At 43.0% G+C, this 23,258-nt stretch overlaps 1 protein-coding gene across 1 annotated transcript in view; it reads right to left on the reverse strand.

Moving 5' to 3' along the window:
* Positions 1-23,258, reverse strand: part of necab2 (N-terminal EF-hand calcium binding protein 2) — a 116,856-nt gene that overhangs the window by 80,921 nt on the left and 12,677 nt on the right. The window contains exon 3 of the mRNA XM_041938583.1: positions 993-1,101. Within this exon, the coding sequence (XP_041794517.1) occupies positions 993-1,101 (109 nt within the window). The remainder of the gene's footprint in view (positions 1-992; positions 1,102-23,258) is intronic.

The following is a 23,258-nucleotide window of genomic DNA, read 5'->3' on the forward strand; positions in this document are numbered from 1 at the left end:
TGAGTAAAAACTTTTCTGACTGCGTCGACTGCAGTGAATAAGATTTATAAAGCAAGACCGTCTCCAAGAAGCAAGATGGCTGACGTCAGAGAGATGGCGGCGGCGGCTGCATGGTCCACTTACTGCACTGATTTAAAAAAGAAAAAAAATCTCCACTAATGCCTGAGCCTGCTGGTGGATTTATATATTGGACCTAATTCAATTCTACAACAACCATAAAGGTCAGCTTTTGTTCTGCTTGGTTTCATTTTATTTTGAGGCCCTGCAGGTTACCGACTGAGGTTGTGTAAATTAACAGAGCCGGTCTTTTGATCACTCAGATCCCACTGTGTCAGCACACTTCTCCTGATTACGGGCTGGATGAGCTGATTGGCTGGTTGTAAAGGGTCAATAAATTGATTAATGAGAGCCAATCAAAACAGAGTGTCCTAGGGAGCACCGTAGAGAGGTTTATGTGACTGGATGTAAAAAAATAGACGATGACCAGAGAGGAGGAGAAGGTGAAAGATGAAAAAAGCACTGGCAGTTTTCACTCTTCTTTCATTATTGTCTCCCGCTGTCTCTTTGTCTCCTCTCCCTTTTCATACTGAAAGCGTCACTTAATGTAAAGGGCTTTGGCGCAAAAGGCGCTTCATAAAAAGAACGTTCAGAAGTGGATGTGACATTTTCTGGCTTCCAGAGAAATTACATACCTTTTACCTGAGCATGCACACACACACACAAACACACGCAAACACACAGACACACACAGACACACACACACACAAACACAATTGAAAAATGCAATACTGAGGCAGCAGCAGCAGAACAGCTTCTCAGCATCTCTCCCGCTATTTTAATAACTGACAGTGAGAAAAAACAAAAGTTGCGGTGCAACGAGCACACAAGACACACACATCCATAAATGCACAAGTATCTGCACCCAGAGTTCGTTCATGCAACTGCACAGCTGTGTCGCGTGCTACACGCAGCAGGGGTGTAGTAGTGCTGACCTGGTGTTATCAGAGTCGATGGTGTGAAACAGCTTCTCCAGCTCCTCCTCGTTCAGCGTGCCATCGGAGAAGAAAGCCTGGAACTCATCCAGAGACAGCTTGCCATCATCTGCAGGACACACACACACACACACGCACACACTGTGAAATCACATGTCATAGAAAGCATCCTCGCACTGAGTTCCATCAACCATCTTGACATTTGTTCATGCCAGAAAACTCAATATTAGACAGCATCATTATGGGGAACCTTTGCTTCACTGTATGAACCTGTCAGCTGCTTTTAAAGGGGATCAAAGGAGAAGAAGTGTGAACGATTCACTGGTGTTAATGTGTGATTAAAAGTGTAATGAATTTGTCATCAGAAGATCAATTTTGTGACTTTAGTCTAGAGCTACGTATATTGTGTATTTTTTACATGCTTTTAGCCACATAAGCAGTGTTGGATCTCAGTCAGCCAATCCACCACATGATGAAAATATCTCAACAACCAGTGGATGGATTGGACATTTACGATCTCCAGAGGACACTGATCCTTGGTGATCCTCTGACTTCTTCTACTGCCAACATGGTATCAAGGCTGACAGTGTTTTTTTAGTGAAAACTAAAATGATGGAACGTCATGAAATTTGGCACAGAACTAACCAACAACTTTGGTGAACAACACCAGCATGTTAACAACCAAACTCACAGAGCAGCCAGCAGGGCTGTAGACTCACACACATCATTAATCCCACATCTATTTAATGCCTTGTCTTACTTGTTTTCACTGGAAATTGTTTCAAGTGTTTCTACAGTTTCATATTTCATTATATTGTATACATTTTACCTTGTTGGATATATTTATACCTAGTTTTCCCACAGGTATCACCATTTCATCGAGTGCTCCCCTCTGGTATCTGCCTCTTTCACATGAACATGCTTGTGGCTTGATTGGAAACCCAGAGTTAACTGAGCCAGTTGTGATTTCAGTTATGAAGGCTAACCTGAGAGAGCTCTATCTCTACTGTAACTGCCTGTACTTCTGTCTCAGGCAAACTTTCAAACCTTTCATTCTTGTACTGAATGAGTCAGAGTGAAGCCTGAGATGTTCAAGACACTGTTAGTGTTAGTCTGTGCAACCTCTTTGTCTTCAGTCGCCCCTACTTTGTTCTAAATGATTTTTCGTCGCCCTGATTGTGATGAGGATTATTATCTTTTGTCAAATCTTGACATGTAATAGCTGTTTGCTTTGCTGTACCATTTTCCCACCTGCACACACACACACACACACACACACACACATGCTCAGTGTGATCCCTGCCTTCAGTACTTTCTCAGGCTGCTGTAAAATCAATCCAACATGCTCTTCAGTCTGCTACAAGCCTTTAGCTGTATCCCTGCTGTCTGTCTGTCTGTCTCTGCACTTTGGTGCTGATTATGTTTCAAACCTCGAGGCGTTTTGGGAAGCATTGATAACCAGTTCACTCACAAAACAATGCTGGATGTCTGCTGTTGTTATGTAGCCCTTTAGCAAAAGGACTGTTCGTGGACTGCTACGCTGATGGGTAACATGGACAATGTTCGACACTTTGGTTGTGCAGGTTTTTGACTGACAAAGTTGGGGGAGGGCTTCAATCTATCACGACCGGCCTGATGCATGAGTGAACTGAGCACCTGCTTAGGGCCCCCATGTACACCAGAGGGCCTCCAGGAGCGCTTGAAATGTCCCACAAGAGAGCTTAATTTTGTGATATATTATATCATATGTTATATATCAACGGGCCGGCTGGCTAAAACTGCTGTTTTAATCAATTGCCAGTCAGACTGACATTAGGTTACAGTTCTGTGCGTTGATAGAAAAAAGCAGCAAAACGAAGAAGAAAACAGAAAATGCGAATAACAGCAAGATGGAGGAGGTATGTTTGCATGACTAAGTACAAGTAGGTACATTTAAAATGTTGTAAAACTGTCTGCTATTTAGGGTTGTTCATCAATCAATGCTGACTTTCCTAAGAAGAGATATGCTACCTGGTCTATGTTGTTTTGTTTGATAAGACATCACAATATAGCCTTGACATCTTAATCCACCTGGTTGTATATATAAGATGAATTAGCTAGTTGTGAAATTATATTATAGATGGATTTAATTCAACCATCCTCAGGGAGAAGAATAGCTCAACATCTGGTGTGTTGTGCTCCAATGAAAACGTCTGTGGTGACTTTGAATATATTTCTAATGATAGGATGGATTTGGAAACTGTAATGACTTTGTCACATTTGTCTGGTCCGGGCTACTGTTTCATGCTCTCCCTCACTGTGGTCTTGGTGGCCTACGTGGCATATCTGATCCGCTGCTGACGTGTATTGAATTGTCGTGGTCTGGGTAGACTACTGTGCTGACATAGCACAACTCAGGAAAATGTGCCGTGATTTTTGAGTGTGTGTCAAGTTTGCCTTGGACCTGATCGTACGTCCGCCTCATCACATACTGTATCTGCTGTGTTTCCACTCAGATCCAGCTGATGAGGTGTCCCACATAAAACATGACTAATTCCCCTTTAAAACTTGTGCGTCTCATGTGGGGCCGCTGAGATGACAAATGAACTTGAGTGAACTTGAAAAATGTATTCCTTGTGCACCTCTCTTTCTCATTGTGCAGGAATCACATTCACATTGGACCTTACATTCATAACGCACTGTACTTTCCCAGAGTAAGGCCGTGGTGGCCTCATCTCATACACACACACAGTAGTTTGAGCTGGCTGAGCTGAAGCTTTCACGGGGATGTTGATGCATACAGTAAGGCCTTGGGATGACCACATGTGAGGTGTGACTTAATTAATAATTAGTAACAAGTTTGTATTCAACAAACAATCAACCAACATCTCCTCTTGCTGTCTAATTGTAATGCAGTGTGAGCTTTTCTGAGGTGGAGCGGCGGCCCTGCATTGGGGAGTGGTTATTCACGCTTTGACTCCATTCTGTATCTGCCTGCTAGTATTCCTGACTGTCTGTCTCACCACATGATGCAGAGCTAGATATCAAATATTAATTCCCTTGCCCTCAAAGTGTTTGTCCTTGAGTGTGGCTGACTGGATGCAGCAGGTTGAGCTATGGGGCCACTGCAGAGTGCTGGGAAACCGCAGGGACAGGACGACTGCAGCCTCGCAAAGGGTTGAATTCAAATGTGCTGCCCTTAAATCTGCCTCATCTATTCCCCTACGTTGTTTCTCGTTTGCAGGATTATGCAAGCATACAGCAAATTTATGAATTCCTCTTTTTTTTTGTTCGTCCTTTTTTGGCCTCCTCCTCTCCAGCACAGCAGGAGTGTGGCTGACACACATCCAGCAGAAACACAGCGAGCTGCACTCTCTGACTCTGGCTCTAGTTTTGACCACTCGGGAGAGAAGGCATCACACAGTTTTCAAAACAGACTAACAAACTGTCAAAAAAAACTTCCAGGAAATCCGCACCCATGGCCATGGCTACACTGTTACCTCCTCTCCATCTCACTTTATACCCGTCACCCTGTTAGTCTTGCCATATCTTTTATCTCTCCCCCCTTCCAGCTCCTTGTTAGTAGAGGCTGACTCTCGGATGCTGCGCCACGTTGATTTCTGCTGTGCACAGTGACGCCAGGTAGGAAACGCCCTCACAAATGGCTTTCTCTTGGTGACGCCTGGCATAACCTTTCCTGGACAGAAGGCATGTTTGTTAGAGGCGGACCTCTGAAATGCCACTTCTTGTGTTCACAGCACCAGTCCCACTCTCCCCGTCCACCCGAGCTTGACTGTTTATTTGGACTCTGTAGCGATGACTATTTCTAACCTTCTCTGGCGCAGCACTGAAAGCAGAGGCACTGGTGTTTAATTCAGCTGTGACCCAATTTACTGCATGCAGCCAGCTACCCTGGTTAGACCCACTTAGGAATTCTCCAGTAACACACCAGACACACACCACTCAAGCAAAGCAGATAGCGAGCTAACCCCATTTCCTAAAGCATGAAATACTTCCAAATTACATGTCTTTACAAAACACTACAGCTTCTACAGTCCCTGGCCTATATCATACCACTGTCAAATACTCAAATACGCTTCCTGGTTGTCACATGATGCCCTCTCACACATACGCAGCACAATGCAATGTGCTATTTCTGTTCACATTGGGAAATTCTCTTTTTATATTCAACTAACAGGACAACCAGGCCAACTGGTCAGCTGCTGAACAGCATTCATAGACATTTTAGCTGCTTCCCATTGTTTTAGTCCTGCTCCTTCACAACAACCCTGACAGCGACTCTCCTCACTGACCTGATAAGTTGGCAACAGAGGAGGTAATGCAACAGCCAAGAGCATCCTGTCTCCTCCAAATGAGATGCTCTAAATTTGGCCTATTTTCTGAAATTTCTATTATTTTGCTGTCAAAAATGTGTTCTGAAAAAAACAGGGAATGAGGAGGCAAACCTCAGCAAAATATAATAATTATAATATAAAACTGGAGTTTAAAAAAAATACATCTCATTTGTTTAATCATTAAAATCAAGTGTAAGTGTAAGCCACACTGTCGTAATGTAGATTTTAAGGGCTGAAATGAATTCATTAGTGACATTTTGAAGTGCTGGTAGGTGGATTTGTTCAGACAGAGGCTAGCTGGTTCCCCCGTTTGCTGTCCTTGTGGTAAGTTAAGCCAACCAGCTGCTGGCCGTAGCTTCATATTTAGCATGCAGACACGAGAGCGGGGAGTAAGAATCTTCACTTTCAACTAGAAAGCAAGTGTGTAACTTTCCCCCCTGGCTGTGCTCCCACATCATCTATTTCCCACAAATCTCTAAGAAAAAGGGAGGCGCAAGGTATTATGGGATGGGGAATGAGGGGGATATGTGTGTACTATTACACCATTTCTGAGCAGAGCCCTCTGGTTACGTGTGTCATGTCTCCTCAGGCGGACTCTATTCCCCCTTTGCATCGCTGCATTTTCAGTCTTTTTCATTTTGTATTAATACAAGCCCCTGTACTGCTAATGTAATACGACGGCAAGATTAAATTATGGAAATCACACACAAACACACACACACAGACCGAATGGACAGAGTGTACTGAGTCCCCAATCAGTGTGAGGGTTTAGGTAGGCAGCCTGCTGCCTGTCTGTCTTTTCTTCTGTTCTTATTTGTTTTCTGCGAGCCCCATATGACTCAGACATCTTTGAAGAGATAGCAGTTTGTTTTTGAACTGACAGTATTGTTAGCCAGCCTGCTGCTTGTTTTAGTACAATGTAATATACTTACGCAAACGTGTGTCACAGTTATTTCAGATCTGCCTGGCAGATGGGGAGTGGGTTATACTGAAAGTACAACTTTTACTCCTGAGAGTGGTTACTGGAGGTTATGGTTCTCTGAATAAATCATAAATGAATGAATTAACGATAACTACACACCTCACAGAACAGTTGCTATAACATTGTTTGGGCAAAGGCAAAACAAATCTTCCCCCCACATTATGTAGAAGAAATGAAAGCCTGCTTTATTTCCTTGTGATGCCGTTGGGGTGTCATTATACCGCCCTGAGGAGGAGCCATGAACAGGATGGCATTTCCAGACCTCTTCTTCCATCAGAGTTCATTAAGAAAATACCAAACAGGAAATCATGCAGCTAAACCCCTCTTTGTTCGGCCAGTCATGGAAATTGGCAGATTGACATAGCCGTGGTGCCATCTTTAATGCCGCAAATTACAGGTGGTGAAAATGCCACCGACGCACCCCATCATTTTCAGGCTGTCTACCAGCACTGAAGCGATTCAAGAGTGATCTGAGATTTGATTTGCCTTTGTAAACATGACAGGCTTGGATGCTCTTTGCAAGCATGAGAGAGTTCAGTAAAATATATTTTGCAGAGCGACCAACCGGCATAAAAGTCGCTGTCAAATAGAGACTCCTCACATATTCTAGATTCCGAACACTTTTGGATATCGTGCATTGGAGCGCACCATGCCGATTCCTATTGTATTTTTTGCTTTTAACTGCTGCAAAGTAGCAGAACGTAACTCTAAATCCATGTTTAACAATATGAACGTGGTTGATCTTTGAGGTTTGGGGAGATTATTGTGTCTATGGTTTCATATGTGTTTCCAGGTGTGTCTATAAGTATGGATGATGATCTGACTGACTTCTCTTCTGGCACTATTGGACTTATATTCTAAAATAATATTCAAATGAGTAAAATTATTTGTAAAGCAACTTTTACTAGTGAATCACATCACTTTGGACATATGTACAGACCACAGAGCAGTCTAGGCCCTGAAATTCTCAAATTCCAACTAATTTCAACCCACGATCTGACGTCATCTGACAAAACGCTGCGGTGCCTAAATAACTGTTCACGCTGTATTGTATTTTTTTATGAGCATGACCTTGTTAGAGCACTGCAGGTAACATTAGCAGACTTCTCATTTACAGCTGGCACTGACGGTTGCTTTCAGCAGTTTAAATGACAGTATATTTAGATTATATCAGCTGTGGCTCGTTACTGTAGTTACTGTCCAACACCAAAGACTGCTGGTGAGTGAAAAGACACATCACTCAGAAACATCACTCGTCCACCATGAGTGAACTGTGTCTTGTTGTTCAACAGAGAGACAAATCTTTCCTAGAGAAATGATCCAGCTGATGCAGCTAGGAGGAACTTTGGACACCAAATCAATATTTTGGCCCCATTAACCTCATGGTTCTGAATTAGGACCTCCATTATTTGGATCAGATATAAGAGCTGGGATGTTACAGCTGGTATTTCAGTGTGTCAGAACAATCGATAGTTCATATCGTCTGCTGCTTGTCTCATTTTCAGGTTGTAGCTACAGGTGCTGATAAGGATACTTTAATGTTGCTTAGTTTAGTAGCTACCTCTAAAACAATAGTATTTCTGGTGATCACAGATCTAGATTGAATCAAAAGCAATTCCCTGACACCTCTGCCATTGTCCTGTGAAAACAACCAAACAACTGGCAGCCGGAGAAAACTTTGCCGGGATTCAAACAGGTTGTAAAATGTGGAACAAGGAAGGAAAACACATTGGAGAAATGTTACACAAACCTCGGCAATGCAAATCAAGCTAGGAGCAAACCACCAAGCCTGAGAACAAGGCGGTACAACAATGGACAGCACAGATGATCTAAGAGCTTGCTTCAACTGCCCTAACTGGGCGGTGCTATGGGAGGGCACTTAGGATGCAACACATACAAAAGTGACAACCGATTACATCAACTTCAGTGTTGAATTAAAGTGTATCCCAATAACGAAACTTACTTAAGCAAAGACATTACACCAATGATGAAGGTAACACCACAAGACACAACAAACTTCACACGTTTCTCACCCAGTTTGAAACCTCTGCGAGTGCTGAAAGCTGCAGGGAGGTGTTGGAGTCACTAACTGTGGGGTCTCATGGTACAGTGGAAGTCTCAGTGGGTCAGGTGGCCATGCATGTAAGTCCACCCACCCTGACAACATCAGTACCTCCTGTAAAGACGTGCCCTGCTGTGGCAGCCCATTTTCCAGAGGGTCACTAGATTACACACTGCCCACACAGCCGAGAAAAGCTCACACATTCTACTTCCAAATAAAACACGCCTCAAGGAGTGTAATGACTTTCAGCCTGTGGCACTAACCTCTGTATCAGTGAAGTCATTGGAGAGAATTAGCTCTCATATGACTTTCAGTCTATATAGGATACAAGCACCAAAGTCTGGAAGCACCGAAAATAAACCATATTCCAGAACACTGTTCCTAGACGTATTTAATACAATAAAACCGGACATACTGCAATTTAAAATGCATCATGAGGAGATTAACCAATGTTTCAGTCATCGGACCTGTTCCAATGACTGTGTTACCAGTGTACCCAACCACCATATCATCACCCTCTCTGATGATACTACACTGGTAGCATGATCATACTCAATGCCCTGCAAACAGGAGATCATCTCCAGAAGGAGCCACAGATCACATTCACATTGCTCGTTACAATTCACAACTAATCCATAAAACAAAATCAGATATGTGGAGGTGTAGGTGGACAGTGCACAGTCCTGGTCATCATCTGGTCTTAATCTGCAATAAGGTACAACAGAGGATTTGCTGTTTAAGGAGACTCAGGTCATTTGGAGCCAGTAAGGAAATCTAAATTCCACAGTTCCTGCAGATCTTCTTCAGGTGGTGATGGGTGACTCTGTAGAAAACTCCTTCCTCAACAGCTGCAGTAAGTGACCCAGACTGGCTGACAAAATCGCTGTGAACCTCTGCCCTCTGCAAGTTGCTTTAGGGTGCCAGACTGCCGGAAGAATAAGTACAAGCACTCTTTCCCTGTATACACTCACTCTATAACGCTGCTTAACCAACAGAGAAGCGCAAGGAGGTGATCACCCACCCACAACCAACCCCAATACACAGACTGTGATCATACATCATGCACCCCCTCACACGGACTACACAACCACTCACAACACAGGGACTGGGATTATACCCCCGACATATACGCGAACATGACTACGCACATGGTCCTCGCACAATGCTCTTGCTGTAGTCACCCTTTTAGGTTGGAGAGAGAGGGACAGAAATAAAGAAAGAGCGAGGGGACGGCAAGAGCAGTGGACCTACTGCGCTAACTGCTCTCTCTTTTCTCAGTACAGACTAAAGAGAAGCAATTAGAAGTTCCTTCTTCCTGCTGGGCTCCACATCCTGCACACAGCACTGAGGAGGAAGAGAGACCGAGTGTGTCTTTGCTGCTCCTTCCTTCTATACATGTCTGACACACATCCAACCTGTCGGCACGGTTTTACAGCCACTGAATTACGTTTGTTTCTAAAGTAGACTCGCTCTTGGTTTCCTCTCTCCGGCCTCTCCTCTCCTCTCTCTTTCTAGCTGTTTATCATTATTTTTGGGGAGCTACATGATGGGTTGTCATAGCAACAAGAAGAGGGGAATTGACCCTCCTTTTGGGCTCATGTTATTACCATCTCTTTCTCCCTCTGTACACCATTAACATACACACATCCACTCTTCTGCCTCTTTTCCCGCTTCTTGGTTTCTCCTTTTTTCCTTTTCCCTCACTCAATTCCCTCCTGTTTTTCTCATCTTCCTCTCTTGCTCGTGTAACAACTTCCAACCCTCTTCATTCAGTTATTTCTTGTCTTTCTCATCCTTTACTTTACCTCTTTATTACTTCTATAGCCACAATCACCTGGTTTGTCGGTGAGATTTAGAAATTTGTTCTATGAGCCGGTATTTCACCTTTTGCCTAAATTATCTCACTTTTGCAAATAATTCTTATCAGCAGGAAAGGAAAATGAGTGTGTGTGTGTGTGTGTTTGTGTGAGGCTGCCAGTAAGCTCCTCATCTGATAGATGAGGAACAGGAGTGATTCTCACTGAGCTGTCAGCTCTTGTCCTTTATCCCTATCTATCACTGCAGCCCACCTGGTCAACACACACACACACACACATACACACGTATATATATATATATAGTATATATATATATATATATATATATATATATATATATATATATATATAGCAGCAATGTTTTACTTTCCGACTAATCAGCCTCCTCAGGCATTTACTCTGACAGGGCAGCAAATCTTCTTGTTGCCGTTGTTTAGCGTTCGCTCCGCTAAAGTGTCCATGAACAAAACACCAGACTGACGTATCACACAATTACTAACTGGTGTCTTTGCAATCACAGTCCAGATTAAGTGTAAATTCACAGTAACACAGGCTGCTCCTGATCACTGATCAACACAACACCATCAGGTAAGCGAAGGCAACAATCAAGCTGGCTCCCAGTGCAGTCAGCACTTATTCACGTTTATGCCATTTATGCTTCATGTGAGCTTTTAGCACAGACGTCCATGTAAAGAGTTCATGAGAGACAGTCACGCAAGGCATGCACAGCTTCTGTCTCCCCTGACCTCACAGAGTGGACGGGCCGGCTGAGAGATACCACGGCAGCACCAGAGATGACCACTCCATTACTCTGAAAGCTGGGCCGTCAACTGTACCAGGCGTACTGTACAGGAGCTGACAGTGAACACAGCGTTTGTAGACAAAATCAGTTGAACTTCCTGTTCTAATCATCCATTCTTAACCTTGATTTAGAGGACATGTGAGGCACTAGTGAATACAAAATGTCTGCTTCAAACAGAATCTGATGCACTAAAAATCATGAATATTTATTCATTTTTAAAAAGGGAAACCACGTTTTTGGGGGCTCATTGCTTTATTAGGTCAATAACAAGGTAACAGATCCTGCTACGTTTTGCTTTTGCAGGTGACAAGCTGGAATAATTCAGAGAAAGTTAACTATGACCTAAAAAATAAAAAACAACCCAACAGCTTACCCCTAAGAGTCAAACTGGAACCAGAGAAGAGCAAAGATTCAATAGTCATGGCATACACAGGGATTTTAAGGGCTCATACCAATAGTTCTGCATTTTGTAGTCCTTTAACTAATTAATCCAATTTTCTGCTCAGCATATCAGCGGCTTTTAGACTGATTTCCTGCCTTACAGGAAGCATTTGGTTTCCATTCACTTCAGTAGAGTGTCTAAATGAGCTTGCAGGGATTTTTCTACATTATGTATCATGGTAAAAAATATCTTTACCCCCCATCCACTGCCTAGTGTTGCATGGTGCTCCAGTTTTTTTAAGTACAGAACTTTTTTGACATGCAAAAGTGGTCCCTGGCTGGACTCGAACCGAAAGACATAACGGGCCACCAGGATGACGGTGGATTCCAGTTTTGAAAGCTGCAATGAAAACTTGTGCAGTGTGTGATGTGTCTAAACTCAACAGGCTTTGGGTGCAGCTAAAGCATCGCCGTCCTCCTGATTTTTAGTAAAGACAGAGGTGTGAGTCATAAGTTGTCTTGATGAGAAGGATACGATCCTCTCTATATCTCCCCAGAGACAGATGGCTCCCTGGTGTAAACAATATGCTTTCTGTCTGTCTGGATGAAGAGATGAGCCCCAGCAGATGCTCATCATTCACTCTTATCTACTTTCTGTCTCAGCACAGAGTGGAATGATGTAATCATCATCAATCTGCTGGCTGAACATAATAATGTTATTATTAGAGGAGTGTGGCTGCACACAACACAATGGGTGTAATGGGAAGTGAAAAGATCTGCGTGCGTGCCCGTGTGTGTATGTGTGTGTGTGTGCAGTATATACATACAGTTCAGGACTTACTCTGTGTGTGTGTGTGTGTTTGTGGGTCCATCCTAATGATGAGTAATCCTAGGTGATGGCAGATAATAGCAGCGTGTCAGTGCGCAAGTGAGGATGATGCATTCAGGTGCCTGTCTGCGCTGCAGATCCTACCATGTGAAACCCATTGGTAGCCTCTCCTGCTTCAGTCAGCCCTTTGGGGAGGCCTCATTTGCACAAATGGTGTTTTATGGTTCCTGTTACAGCCAGATATGCTTCTTCACCAGCCTGTAATTGACTACCATTGCCCACAACAGTGCTTTTTTAATGCAGCATGATGGTGTTTAATGGCAGATAATAGACCGTCAGTGCGTCAAACGAGGTAATTTCTGCGCGTTGTGCCGGCCCTCTTTGTTGTTAACGTTATCACATGGAGCCCTGGTGGCTTGGCAGATTAACAAGCATGGCAGGGAGGCTGTGCATATTGTGTTAATGCATAGACAGATTTGTTCTCATTACAAGCATCAATATCCCTTTCATTTAAAAATAAGCGCTTTAGATTTGAGTAAGGAGATGCTACCCTGTATTGACGAAGAGATTAATTTCCACTTGGGATCCCTGAAATGAATTCAACGCACCATGATCCAGATGAAAGGAGTTGATAAAAAAGTTGATCATTATTAGCTTGCTTGGGACAACTCAAAGGGCTCCACAACAGAAACGGTTACACTTAACTTGCTGTTTTTTTCAATTCAGCTTACAAAGGGTTTCACATGGCAGTATTGTTGTCATTTCCAGTGCAGAGTAATGATAAATAGAGCTGCAGAAACATGTGACAGGCTGAGAAAAAATAAGAATGGAGAGTGGAGGGAATGAGGGGGGGTTCAACTGAATGTGAGGGAAAAATGGATAGAGGAAACGAGTGGATGAATCAGAGCCACAGTGAAATAGGAGAGAAAATGAGAATGAGTTAGAGGTGTGTGTGATTAGGAATGGGCTTTTAATCATTGTTTGCTTCCCTTCACTCCCTGTTCTCCAGGCCTTCTTCTCCCTGTGTTTTCCACCCAGCACCCTCCCTCCTTCTTTTCCTTCCGTCCTCACACAGAACTACTAATGAAAAACTCCCCTTTTTATTTCCATGGGGGATTAAGTTGCTTCAATTATATTTCCACCACCCACCGCCAACCCTCCCCGCCTCCCCCAGCCATGGAAAGCAGCATCCTCATAAAAGAGAAGATAAGAGAAGAAGAGACAGGCGGAAGAGACGGGTCAAAGTTTGCCTTTGTTCATTTTCTGCCAGTGAGGGAAGCCGATGTACCAAAGGAGGACGAGAGACTTCAAGGCAGAGCGTTAACTAGGCACACACACACACACACATACACACACACACACACACACACACACACACACACACACACACACACACACACACGCACACTCAACAGCATGGATGGACCAGGGCAACTTGGGTAGCCTTCAGTTAACGTCACAAAAAGCTTGACAGATACAGTTGTTTTTAAATAGAAATTAATCTTATTGTGTCCTATTGGACACTGGGACCCCTACAGCAGCTCTAGATGACATTTCTTCATGCCAATTTACAGACAGAGTATGCTGTTGTCCACCTGCCCTGTGGTGCCAATCCATCCTGTGATAACCCCGAGCGTGTCAGGAAAGAGTAGGAGATGCCGTGTATGCTGCCTCCTCGACACCATCGACAACATTCAGTACTCTCACACAGGGAAAGAGATAACAGGGTCCGCGTTGGCCTCGACTCGGCAAATGAGCCACAGAGGATGTGTGTGCAGCGTCTTGTTGTGACTGAATTTATACGAGCTGCTAATGTCTCAGCTGAAAATGGAATTTGTGGCCTTTACCTGAGGTTTGTGTCAATGTATCTTGGCAGCAGTGTGATTTAAATAAAAGATATGGACATGGGGTGCAGGGATGGCCAACGTGCTGATTTGTCAGTGCATCTATTAGTGTAGCTGAGTCTTGTCTGTTGAACCGAACATGTATAATGTTGGAATGAATTGTTCTCCAAGTGTTTGCATGAGGACGCCCTGCGATGTCTGACTGATAGAAAGAATTCAAATGCACTCCTTTTGTTCATGTGCCTGTTCCACTGCACGGTCGCTGGGGACTGGAGGCTATACCAGCATGTATTGGTTTTGAAGGGGGAGGAACACACTGGCCCATCATTACTGTTAACATACTGAAAGAAAACCTCACTCAAATGCTTGACCCTCGATGAGTTACAAAAAAAAATAAAAAAAAAATAAAAAAACACCAGCCCCATACAGAGAGGACCCACTCTGGGATTTAAACCCAGGTCGCTCTCGCTGGGCGGCGACGCTACAAGCCATTGAGCTACGCTACAATTGCGAAAACAATCTCTTTCTCTTTGAAAACAACTCTCTGGGTGATGTGACGTGGGCGTCTGTCTGTAGGTAACAGATGTTGTACTAGATGCCAGCTGCGAGGTGAATATCAAATCTAACTCTACAGTTAATCAGTAATATGTGTGTAGGGAATATGGGAGCAGCTTTTGATGTGGGGGCTGAGGCATAGCTGTGGGTGTGGAGGCAGGCAAAAATCAAATAAAAATTAAAATCACACGAAGACCAGAGGTGACAGTGATGGCAGACTATATGGCAGACAGAGAATAGGCTTGTTGTGCACATGAAAATGACCTCTTTAGTCACTTACAGCCATGACAGTATAATTGTGTAGCTCGAGACGGGAAATGATGATTGAAAGAATGGCTACATCATATTTGAAATCATATACATAAAAACATTATTGAGCCTAAAATGGTGATAGGTTGCAGGCTATTCTACTCCCACTATTCTCGGTTAGCCAGCTGGTGTGTGGGGTGTGTGAGAGAGCAGGGCAGCAAATTAGCCAGAGATATTAAGCGTGATTGGACCAAACAACGTAGGGGATGTAGTAAAATAAAAAGTGAGCAAACTATAAATGTCCTCTGGCTAAACTGCCCAGTCTTTAGTAATGGTGAACTCATAAAAAGGTGAGTAAACCCAGTGTTGCATGTGAAAAATGTGACGAACTGTGTATATGTGCGTTTAGCCTCTACTACATCCCAGATAGTAAAATCAACTGCTGAATGTAAATGATTAGAGCCAACTCTTTGATTTTTCTCCTTCAGGATCATCTCATCTCCATGCTATGAACGCTGATTAGCACTAAACACAAAATACAGCTGAGGCTGATGGGCGTTTTGGAGGTATTTGGTCACACAGTCCAGGACAAATGACAAATCTGACCTGGTGATGTCAAGGGATCACCAAAGTCATGAACCCTGTTCTGCTGGGAACAGGATTACCTGCACCGAATTTCATGATGATCCATTCCATATGATTCAGACATTTCACTCAAACCCACTAACGTCAACTTCATGGTGGCACAAGAGGCAATGTCAGGGGATCAGTCATTAGACTGCATCCTGTGATCACCATGAATATCTGTACAAACTTTTATGGCAATAGAGCCTGAACCATTAATCAGACAGTAAACTTGTTGATAATTGACAGCTGATGAGCGTTTTGTTGATCAACCAAAGACTGAATTGAAGCTTTAGAGTAGACCCACCTGAAAATCAAAAATAAGATTTTTTTTTGCTCGGCTCAGCATGTCCAATGATGGTGGGCGACACCTGAGAGCAGATTACGAACTGAAGGCCAACAGCTGCCCACAGTCTGAGAGAAAACAAGCCTTCAGCAGAGCCCTGTTAGTCCTGTGCAGAGGAATTTATTTTGGGGGGGATAAGGGGGGAGGGATTAACCTTAGTGTCATGGCAACGGCAGCCCATAGGGTCTCATGGGAGGAGAGCAGAGGGATGCTGTAACCAGGGGCAACTGAGTGGTAACTGGGGTTACTGTATCCTTGATCTCAGCAGAGGTAAACTGCTTGTTTAGTGTTTTATTACAGAATTCCTAAAGAGGGCAAGAAACCTCATTTTACCTTTATATGCAGCAGCTCTTGGCCCTCTTAAGATTGATTAGCACTGCACTTTTTAATGTGTTAGCTGGTGAATCTGAATCTAAATGCGTGGGCCTTAGCGATGATCATACAGTTATATCTGCGAGTTGAGTTCAAGGGGCTTATCACTCTCATGTAAGCAGATAATACAAAGCAAAGTTTGGAAACCACAAATAAATGCACTCACTGAGTCTACTCCATCCTGGTTGATTTAGCTGAGAGACCTTTAGGCAGAGTTTTTATGCACACACACACACACACACACACACGCACACACAAACACACACCTGGTAAGGCCATGGAGTTAATTATGCGACATGTAAATGTCATGTCTTAAGTGCCCCTGGAGTTTTCGGGCTCATAACAGAAGACCCCCACTCTTCCAATAATACACACAGATGGTGCGCACAGATACTAATCAGAGGGCACACATCTCCTGAGTGGCAGCTCCCAACCGTTGCTCATTAAGAGAGAAAAAGTGAGGAATTAGCTGCCGCAGCTAGATTCTCTCCCTATTTGAAGCTCTTGGAAGAACAAACACTGAGCCGCTTTACCTCTGATGATCAGCACTGTCAATCATCTACGGTAGCTGTGTTCACCATGGTAACCCCACGGCTTTTTGACGCTGAGGCGGCTCACTTTTCAAGCGCTGTGGCAGGTACTTCCTCTGCTACTAATGGCGTAATCCAGCAGCAGGCACATTTCATAGAGAGATAATGGGTGCTGCTTGCAAAAACCTGCATTGTCAGATGTCACACGCTTAATTACTTTCCCTCTTAAAATACATTTTGAAGTCTGATTCCGTTCTCTCCAGTTCTGACCAGCCAGGGACTCTGTGGTTGTCCTTGCACGCACTGAACAAAGGCACTACAAACCAGTGAATAATATCACAAACGATATGCTGCTGAACACACACTGACAGCACCATCGTTTGCAATCACTTGGATATGGAATTTCTAAAGAATATTGTCTGTCAGCCAGTTTGAAGAATGTAGACGAATGTGAACGAACAATAATAAAGAAGAAAGTAGTCAGAATTAGCATGCATTGTACACACAATCTCCACATTGGCGACACCCTCTGCTTCACCACGCCACCCACTGGAGGAACACAGAAAAATGCCACTTTGCCAACACACTGTAACATGTAGCTGGAAAGTACTTCACACCTCAGATCATTCCAGCAGGCAACTACAGGTTACTACAGGTCAAACTGTTTACTATGAGTGACAAACAGCATTTTGAAAGCACCCAGAGGTGTTCTGACAGAGAAAAGCCCAGACTCCACTAAGTACCTCTGCCTTGTCCATTATTGTTATACATAACACCTCATCATGAGCTTCATTTACTTTTCATTCATACATCCTGAGCTACATTAAAAATCTTCCTGTTTCACCCTTAAACGTGAGAGCTTTCTTCTACAGATCGGCTAAATCACATGTGTAAGTTATCTCATTACAAGTCAGGTCTTCGGCACAACACCAGCAGCTTGTAAGCAAGCAGGATTTTTTATCAACATCGAGTGGACAGCTGCAGTGGCATGCTGCCAGCTGATCTTCTTCTCTGTCTTTTCAATTATCCAATAAAAATGCTGTAATACACTTAACTCCATGCCTCCCTTATTCCCCGTTCCTTATTTTTAACACACGTCCACACACTCACATACACACCACAGCACACACACAACAGTGGGTGTGATCTGCTCAGGACACAATACAGCTCTGATCTCATCACTGTTTGTTTGTTGAGATTCTCTAGAGGATGTGTGTGTGTGTGTGTGTGTGTGTGTGTGTGTGTGTGATTGAAAAGGTCACATCAGTGAATCAATGGACTGATTAAAGACTTCGCTTTTTTCCTGATGACTTGTTTCGACTCATAAGTTCTTTGGCCTTTTCCTTTCTCATATCCTCAATCAATAGCGCCAGGACTGCTTAAGACCTGTGTGCAGGTTCAATTAAGGTGATTGCGAGGGCTCCAAACAAGCTCATAATCACCAATCATCTAATCTGATGACGCAAACGTCTCACTTGATGAGTGATTTTTAGAACCGCATGCTTTAAGTGCTTTCTGGTTAGTTTCGCAAGCGTAGAAATTAGAGATTTGTTTACTCCCCGACGAATAACAGTGAGGAGGACGCTGGATATTTTTATGCTTAGCGCTGCTTCTAGAGGTTCATCACTCTGATCATACTCTCACTGCTTTTTTGGGGGGATAACCATGCTCCAAGGTTCAGAACTATGTTATAGTGCCATGGATTCAATGACTGGTACCACTAAATGATTGATGAATTAGCTGTTAGCAGTTTCTGTTTGCAGTCTAGTCATTGATGCACAGACAGCTGTCGCTGAATTACTGTGATACTGAAGAACACTTCAAAATGTGGTGATTCTTGGACAACGTCTGGAGCTATAAGGAGCACCCTTCTCCTGTGATTTCTCAACAGCTTTATGAATTTAGATTCTGGAGACACGATATCCTCATTCAAAAATACGTAAATCACAAGTTACTGGTTCAGACTTGCCTCAGTTTTGACTCAAAGAAAGAGTACAGATTTTGCTGCAAATTGCTAGTTGGACCACTAACTTGCTCTTGCCATGTTCATAAGGGCCAAATCCATGGGCCGAACCAATTATTCATCACTAACTTCCAGTTGTTTTTAGAACAAGCATCTGGCTCTTTCACCTCACATCTCTCCCTCCATGTCCCCCATCAACTCTCCTAAGAGAGGCCAGCCTCACAGTTTGACAACCTCTGTTCTACACTGATACCCTCCTTTAAAGTGCCACATTTTACCAAACCAAGTCAAAAACTTCTGGGAATCTGTTCAGATCTCCTCTTGTCTGACCATCCTTTTCTCTGTTGCACACTGAGAGTTCTATCTGCTTCGAGGAGGAGATAGGAGACGAAGGAAGGCTGGAGAGAGGACAGCCTGGGTACAACAAACACTATTATACAGGCATGAGGAGGACCTGGAGGATACATTTACTGAGAGAAAAGCAGAAGGATATAAAGTGAGAGACAAGCCGCGAACAGGTAGAGAGAGTGAGGGGGAATACAAGGGAGGAGGTGGAGAGGAAAGGATGGAGAACATACAGAAGGGAGAAAGAGAAAGGAGAGGATGGGTGGGTTAGGGTGCCAAATGCTCACTCATCCTACTGGCGGCTCAGCTTTGTTTCAGCAATGCTGCCAAATGCGGCCCGGCCAGGGAGTCCTGCCACGCCAGCACCGAGGCGCAGTTTATAAAAACCTTGGTGCAGCTCACACGGTAGAGGGCGAGGGAGAGAAATGAAGGCAGAATGGAGGAAGAGACAGTCGACTGACAAAGAATGAAAGAATCATTCTTCAGGACTACCAAAATAAAATAAACCAACTTGCAAAACAAGTTATTACACAATAAAATAACTGCGGGACACATTAAAATAGACTTTAGAGGCGTCTTTGCTACGTTCATATATTAAGATGAAAGACTATATAAGATAAAAGACTTCTATCATATTCGGCTCTTATTATATCAGACTGAAGTCAAAATGTGGTACCATCCCTCACTCTTCTATCTTTAAAAAAAGCCTGTTTATAAAATGTAGCTCTGTATATAAAGGCTTCCACTTCAGCTCTGTGCTCTTGCAATTTGAACCGTACAAATATTCCAGGCGAATGAGGTGAAAAGAGGGGGGATTGATCCCGACCCAGCAGAGGGCAGAAAGCGTCAGGTGAGGAGACACATCTTCAAAGGACGTCTTAACTCTCAGCCTTTGATCCAAATCCAGACGACCAAGATGGCGAACAAAGAGACTTCAATCCCCTCTGGTCTCCTCCCTCGCTCGCTCTTTCTTCTGTAGGCCACCAAAGGAACCTGCGCTGAATCCTTTTTGCTTTTCACGCCACTGTTTCCTTCACATCACATCGCTCCCGCAACACAATGTTAACTCAGTCAGTGTCGACTCCTGTTTGTTACTGCAAACTACGGCAGCCATGTTTCATGTATCATGCAAAGGTGAGTGCCTAGTCCAGTCTTTTCATTGAGCTATAATGGCTCATTTTGTAGACCACACAGATAATATTCAGTTATCATACTTAAGAAAAGTAAATGAATTAAAGTTGCATCTGCAAATTTAAAGGAATAGTTTGAAATTTGGGAAGAACAGGGCCAATTCCAACAAAAAATTAGCAAATAATTTTTTTCAATAATTGATGTTTTTTCTCAACATACACTCATGTTGAATTTGGTGCCTGCAACACGTTCCAAAAAAGTTGGGACAGGAAGGTCGTACAATGTAGATATGCTGGGTTTTAGTGTGCCTCTCCATAAATCTTCCATAAGCTTCAACAGAATTGGCATGAAAGTCTGGCACCAAGCACTTTAAAAATGTTGGTACTGTGACGTAATGACCCTTCCTTCAGTCGTCCAGTTTTTGCAAATTTTATTTTATGTATGCAGATGACTTGGCTCTATTTTCTGCTGTCTGCTGCCATAGTGTGGTGACTTTATGTGTCGATTTAATGTATACAAGATATGATAGTGGTCGTTCCTGAATCCGAAGTGGTTAAGTTTTATTTTATTTATTTATTTTTTTAAACTACTTTATTTTCAGTTTTTTTATATGCAACATATAGAAACATACACAAACATGCCGATATACCAACAGTATACAGACATAACAAACAAGAGGGTAAAAGTACTCGTCACCCCGCAAAAAAAAAAAAAGTGTGTGAACTCAATACAAATGATTACATTAATTGTTTGGTGCAAGACATATAATCTAAATATGACTGCCAAATTTTCAAAAAGGTGTTATATTGTTTTCTGAGAGAATATGTGATTTTTTCCAGGGGAATGCAACTATTCATCTCCAAACACCACCTGTCTATGAAGAGAGGGGAATCAGGTTTCCATGATACCGCAATGCACTTCTTGGCCACGCATAGAGCAATTTCCACAAATTTAAGTTGTGCATTGTTTAGAGAACTGCGAATACTCGTCAAGTTCCCCAATAAACATAGTCCAGGGTCTACTGGAACATTAACTCCTATGATCCTGGTCAAAGTGGAGCAAATATCGTGCCAAAAAGGCCTCACTTTCGCACAAAGCCAGGTACAGTGTAGAAAGGAACCAACTTCAGTACCACACCTGAAGCACATGTCTGGCAGGCTAGGTTTAAATGAGTGTAATTTTTCTGGGGTAAGGTATAATTGATGCAAAATATTATAGTTAATCAATCTATACCGGGCATTGATAATAGTTGACAAGCTGCCTTGGCATAAATCCGTCCAAAACTGTTCGTCAATTGTAACATTAAGATCTGACTCCCATCTTCTTCTTATGCAAACCTGGTCTTGGGCCCTCATCCAACAACAGGCGATACATTTCACAAATAAATGTGTGTGTGTGTTCCCCTCATAAAGAAATCTCTCAACATCATTCATGACAGGTAAAGTCATTTCAGGACCCAAATTAGCTCTCAGAAAGGATCTTAGTTGGAGATAACAGAAAAAGGTTTGATTGGACAAGTTATATTTCCTCTTTAAATGTTCCGAAGTGGTTAAGTTAAACTAAGCAGCGAGGTCGAATATCTTGCTCACATTTTACACGTGGTTTAATGGTTGTAGAGATACATCTCACCAATGAGAGGCAATATGCTCAGGGTATCACACCTTTATAGAAATTGTACATGTGCTGTTCAGGGATTACTGTAGCCATTTTATATTACACAATTATAGTAAAAGAGGAGTATAATGTCTCTGTGAAGAGGTTTTTGTGTGTGCCAAGATTTAATACAGCTAGTCATCAGCTTGAATGTACCCAGAGATCAGGCTGTGATAAGGAAAGACATTTGAATAAGAGTAGATTAGACAGGCGGAGACAACAGAGAGTATAGAGATAGACATACAAGTAAAAGATAAAAGCCACTCTTTATCTAAAGCAAATTAACCTGAAAAAGTGAGTTCAGAGAGAACGACAGAGTTTATATTTCTTTCTTTTCTTTCATGTTGTGTTCACGTCCAACGCTCAAAGCAGTGGACTGCGTATCAGTTCTGTCTTCCAGCGCCATACAGAGTTTTAATTAAGTGATTTTAGAAAAAGCAGCCACCCATCCACAACCCTGCAGCCATCACACACTGAGACACTGAGTGAGTGTGGTGGAAGACAACTTTCTATGATCTCTGACTTTTCTCTTCACTCACTTTGAATGCAAATCTGGCCCATCACACAACCGCAGGTGTCATTAAGGTGAATTTTCTTTGTTGAGTCAGACGAGCATAAAACAGTGATTTGATTGATGTCTGGGTGCAGGAGTTACTGCCTTGGTTAACAGGTAGCATACTGTACAAACACAACATTTAAAAGCAGTAAGGGATTTTGTCTTTTTTTCTCTTTTTCGGGCACGGGTGTCATTTTCACACATGTAAACAGCATTTTCAGATGTAGCTGCTCTAGAGTGGGCACAGTCTTACTCTCAGGCTTCGGGACTCAAAACTGGATCAATGTTACAATGAGGAAAAGACAGGATCTTAAAGTCAGTGGGCAGCTGACAGCAAAAACAACATGCCTGGTGTCTGAAATCTGCACCTTTCTGTTGCTTAAGGAAAAGAAATTGCCGGGTTTTCGGAGACAAAAACTGAATATTGAGAACAGGCGCTGAGTCTCGCCGTGTGTCCTACAGCGAAAACACTTCCTCTGTTTTTCCTTCCTGTCACTCTGACAGAACTTCCCCTCTCTATTTGTCTCGTCTCTGTCTCCCTCGGCGTGCGGCACTCTGGGGCTTGTTAGCAGCAGTGTCAGTGATTAAAGACTGCAGGTAATTAGATACACATGACACCATTCTGACTGACTGGCTGACTGACGAGCTGCAGCATCTGCCAGCAGATGAGCCCAGTGTTTCGCTGTTCACAGTCAAAAGCCTTCCCCTTACGATTCCAGATAGAGACTTAATGTACATGCATAACTTCATCATCACCATCACCATCGTCATTATTAGGATCTCGATCATTGAGTGCTGTGCACGGTGTTTGAGTTCCTGCTGTTCTTTAAAATTAAATGTTATGACTAAAATATTCATTTATGTCTGTTAATAAAGAAAGCCTATAGTTAC

Source organism: Chelmon rostratus, chromosome 6 (assembly GCF_017976325.1).
Source record: "Chelmon rostratus isolate fCheRos1 chromosome 6, fCheRos1.pri, whole genome shotgun sequence".
In the NCBI taxonomy this organism is placed as follows: domain Eukaryota; kingdom Metazoa; phylum Chordata; class Actinopteri; order Chaetodontiformes; family Chaetodontidae; genus Chelmon; species Chelmon rostratus.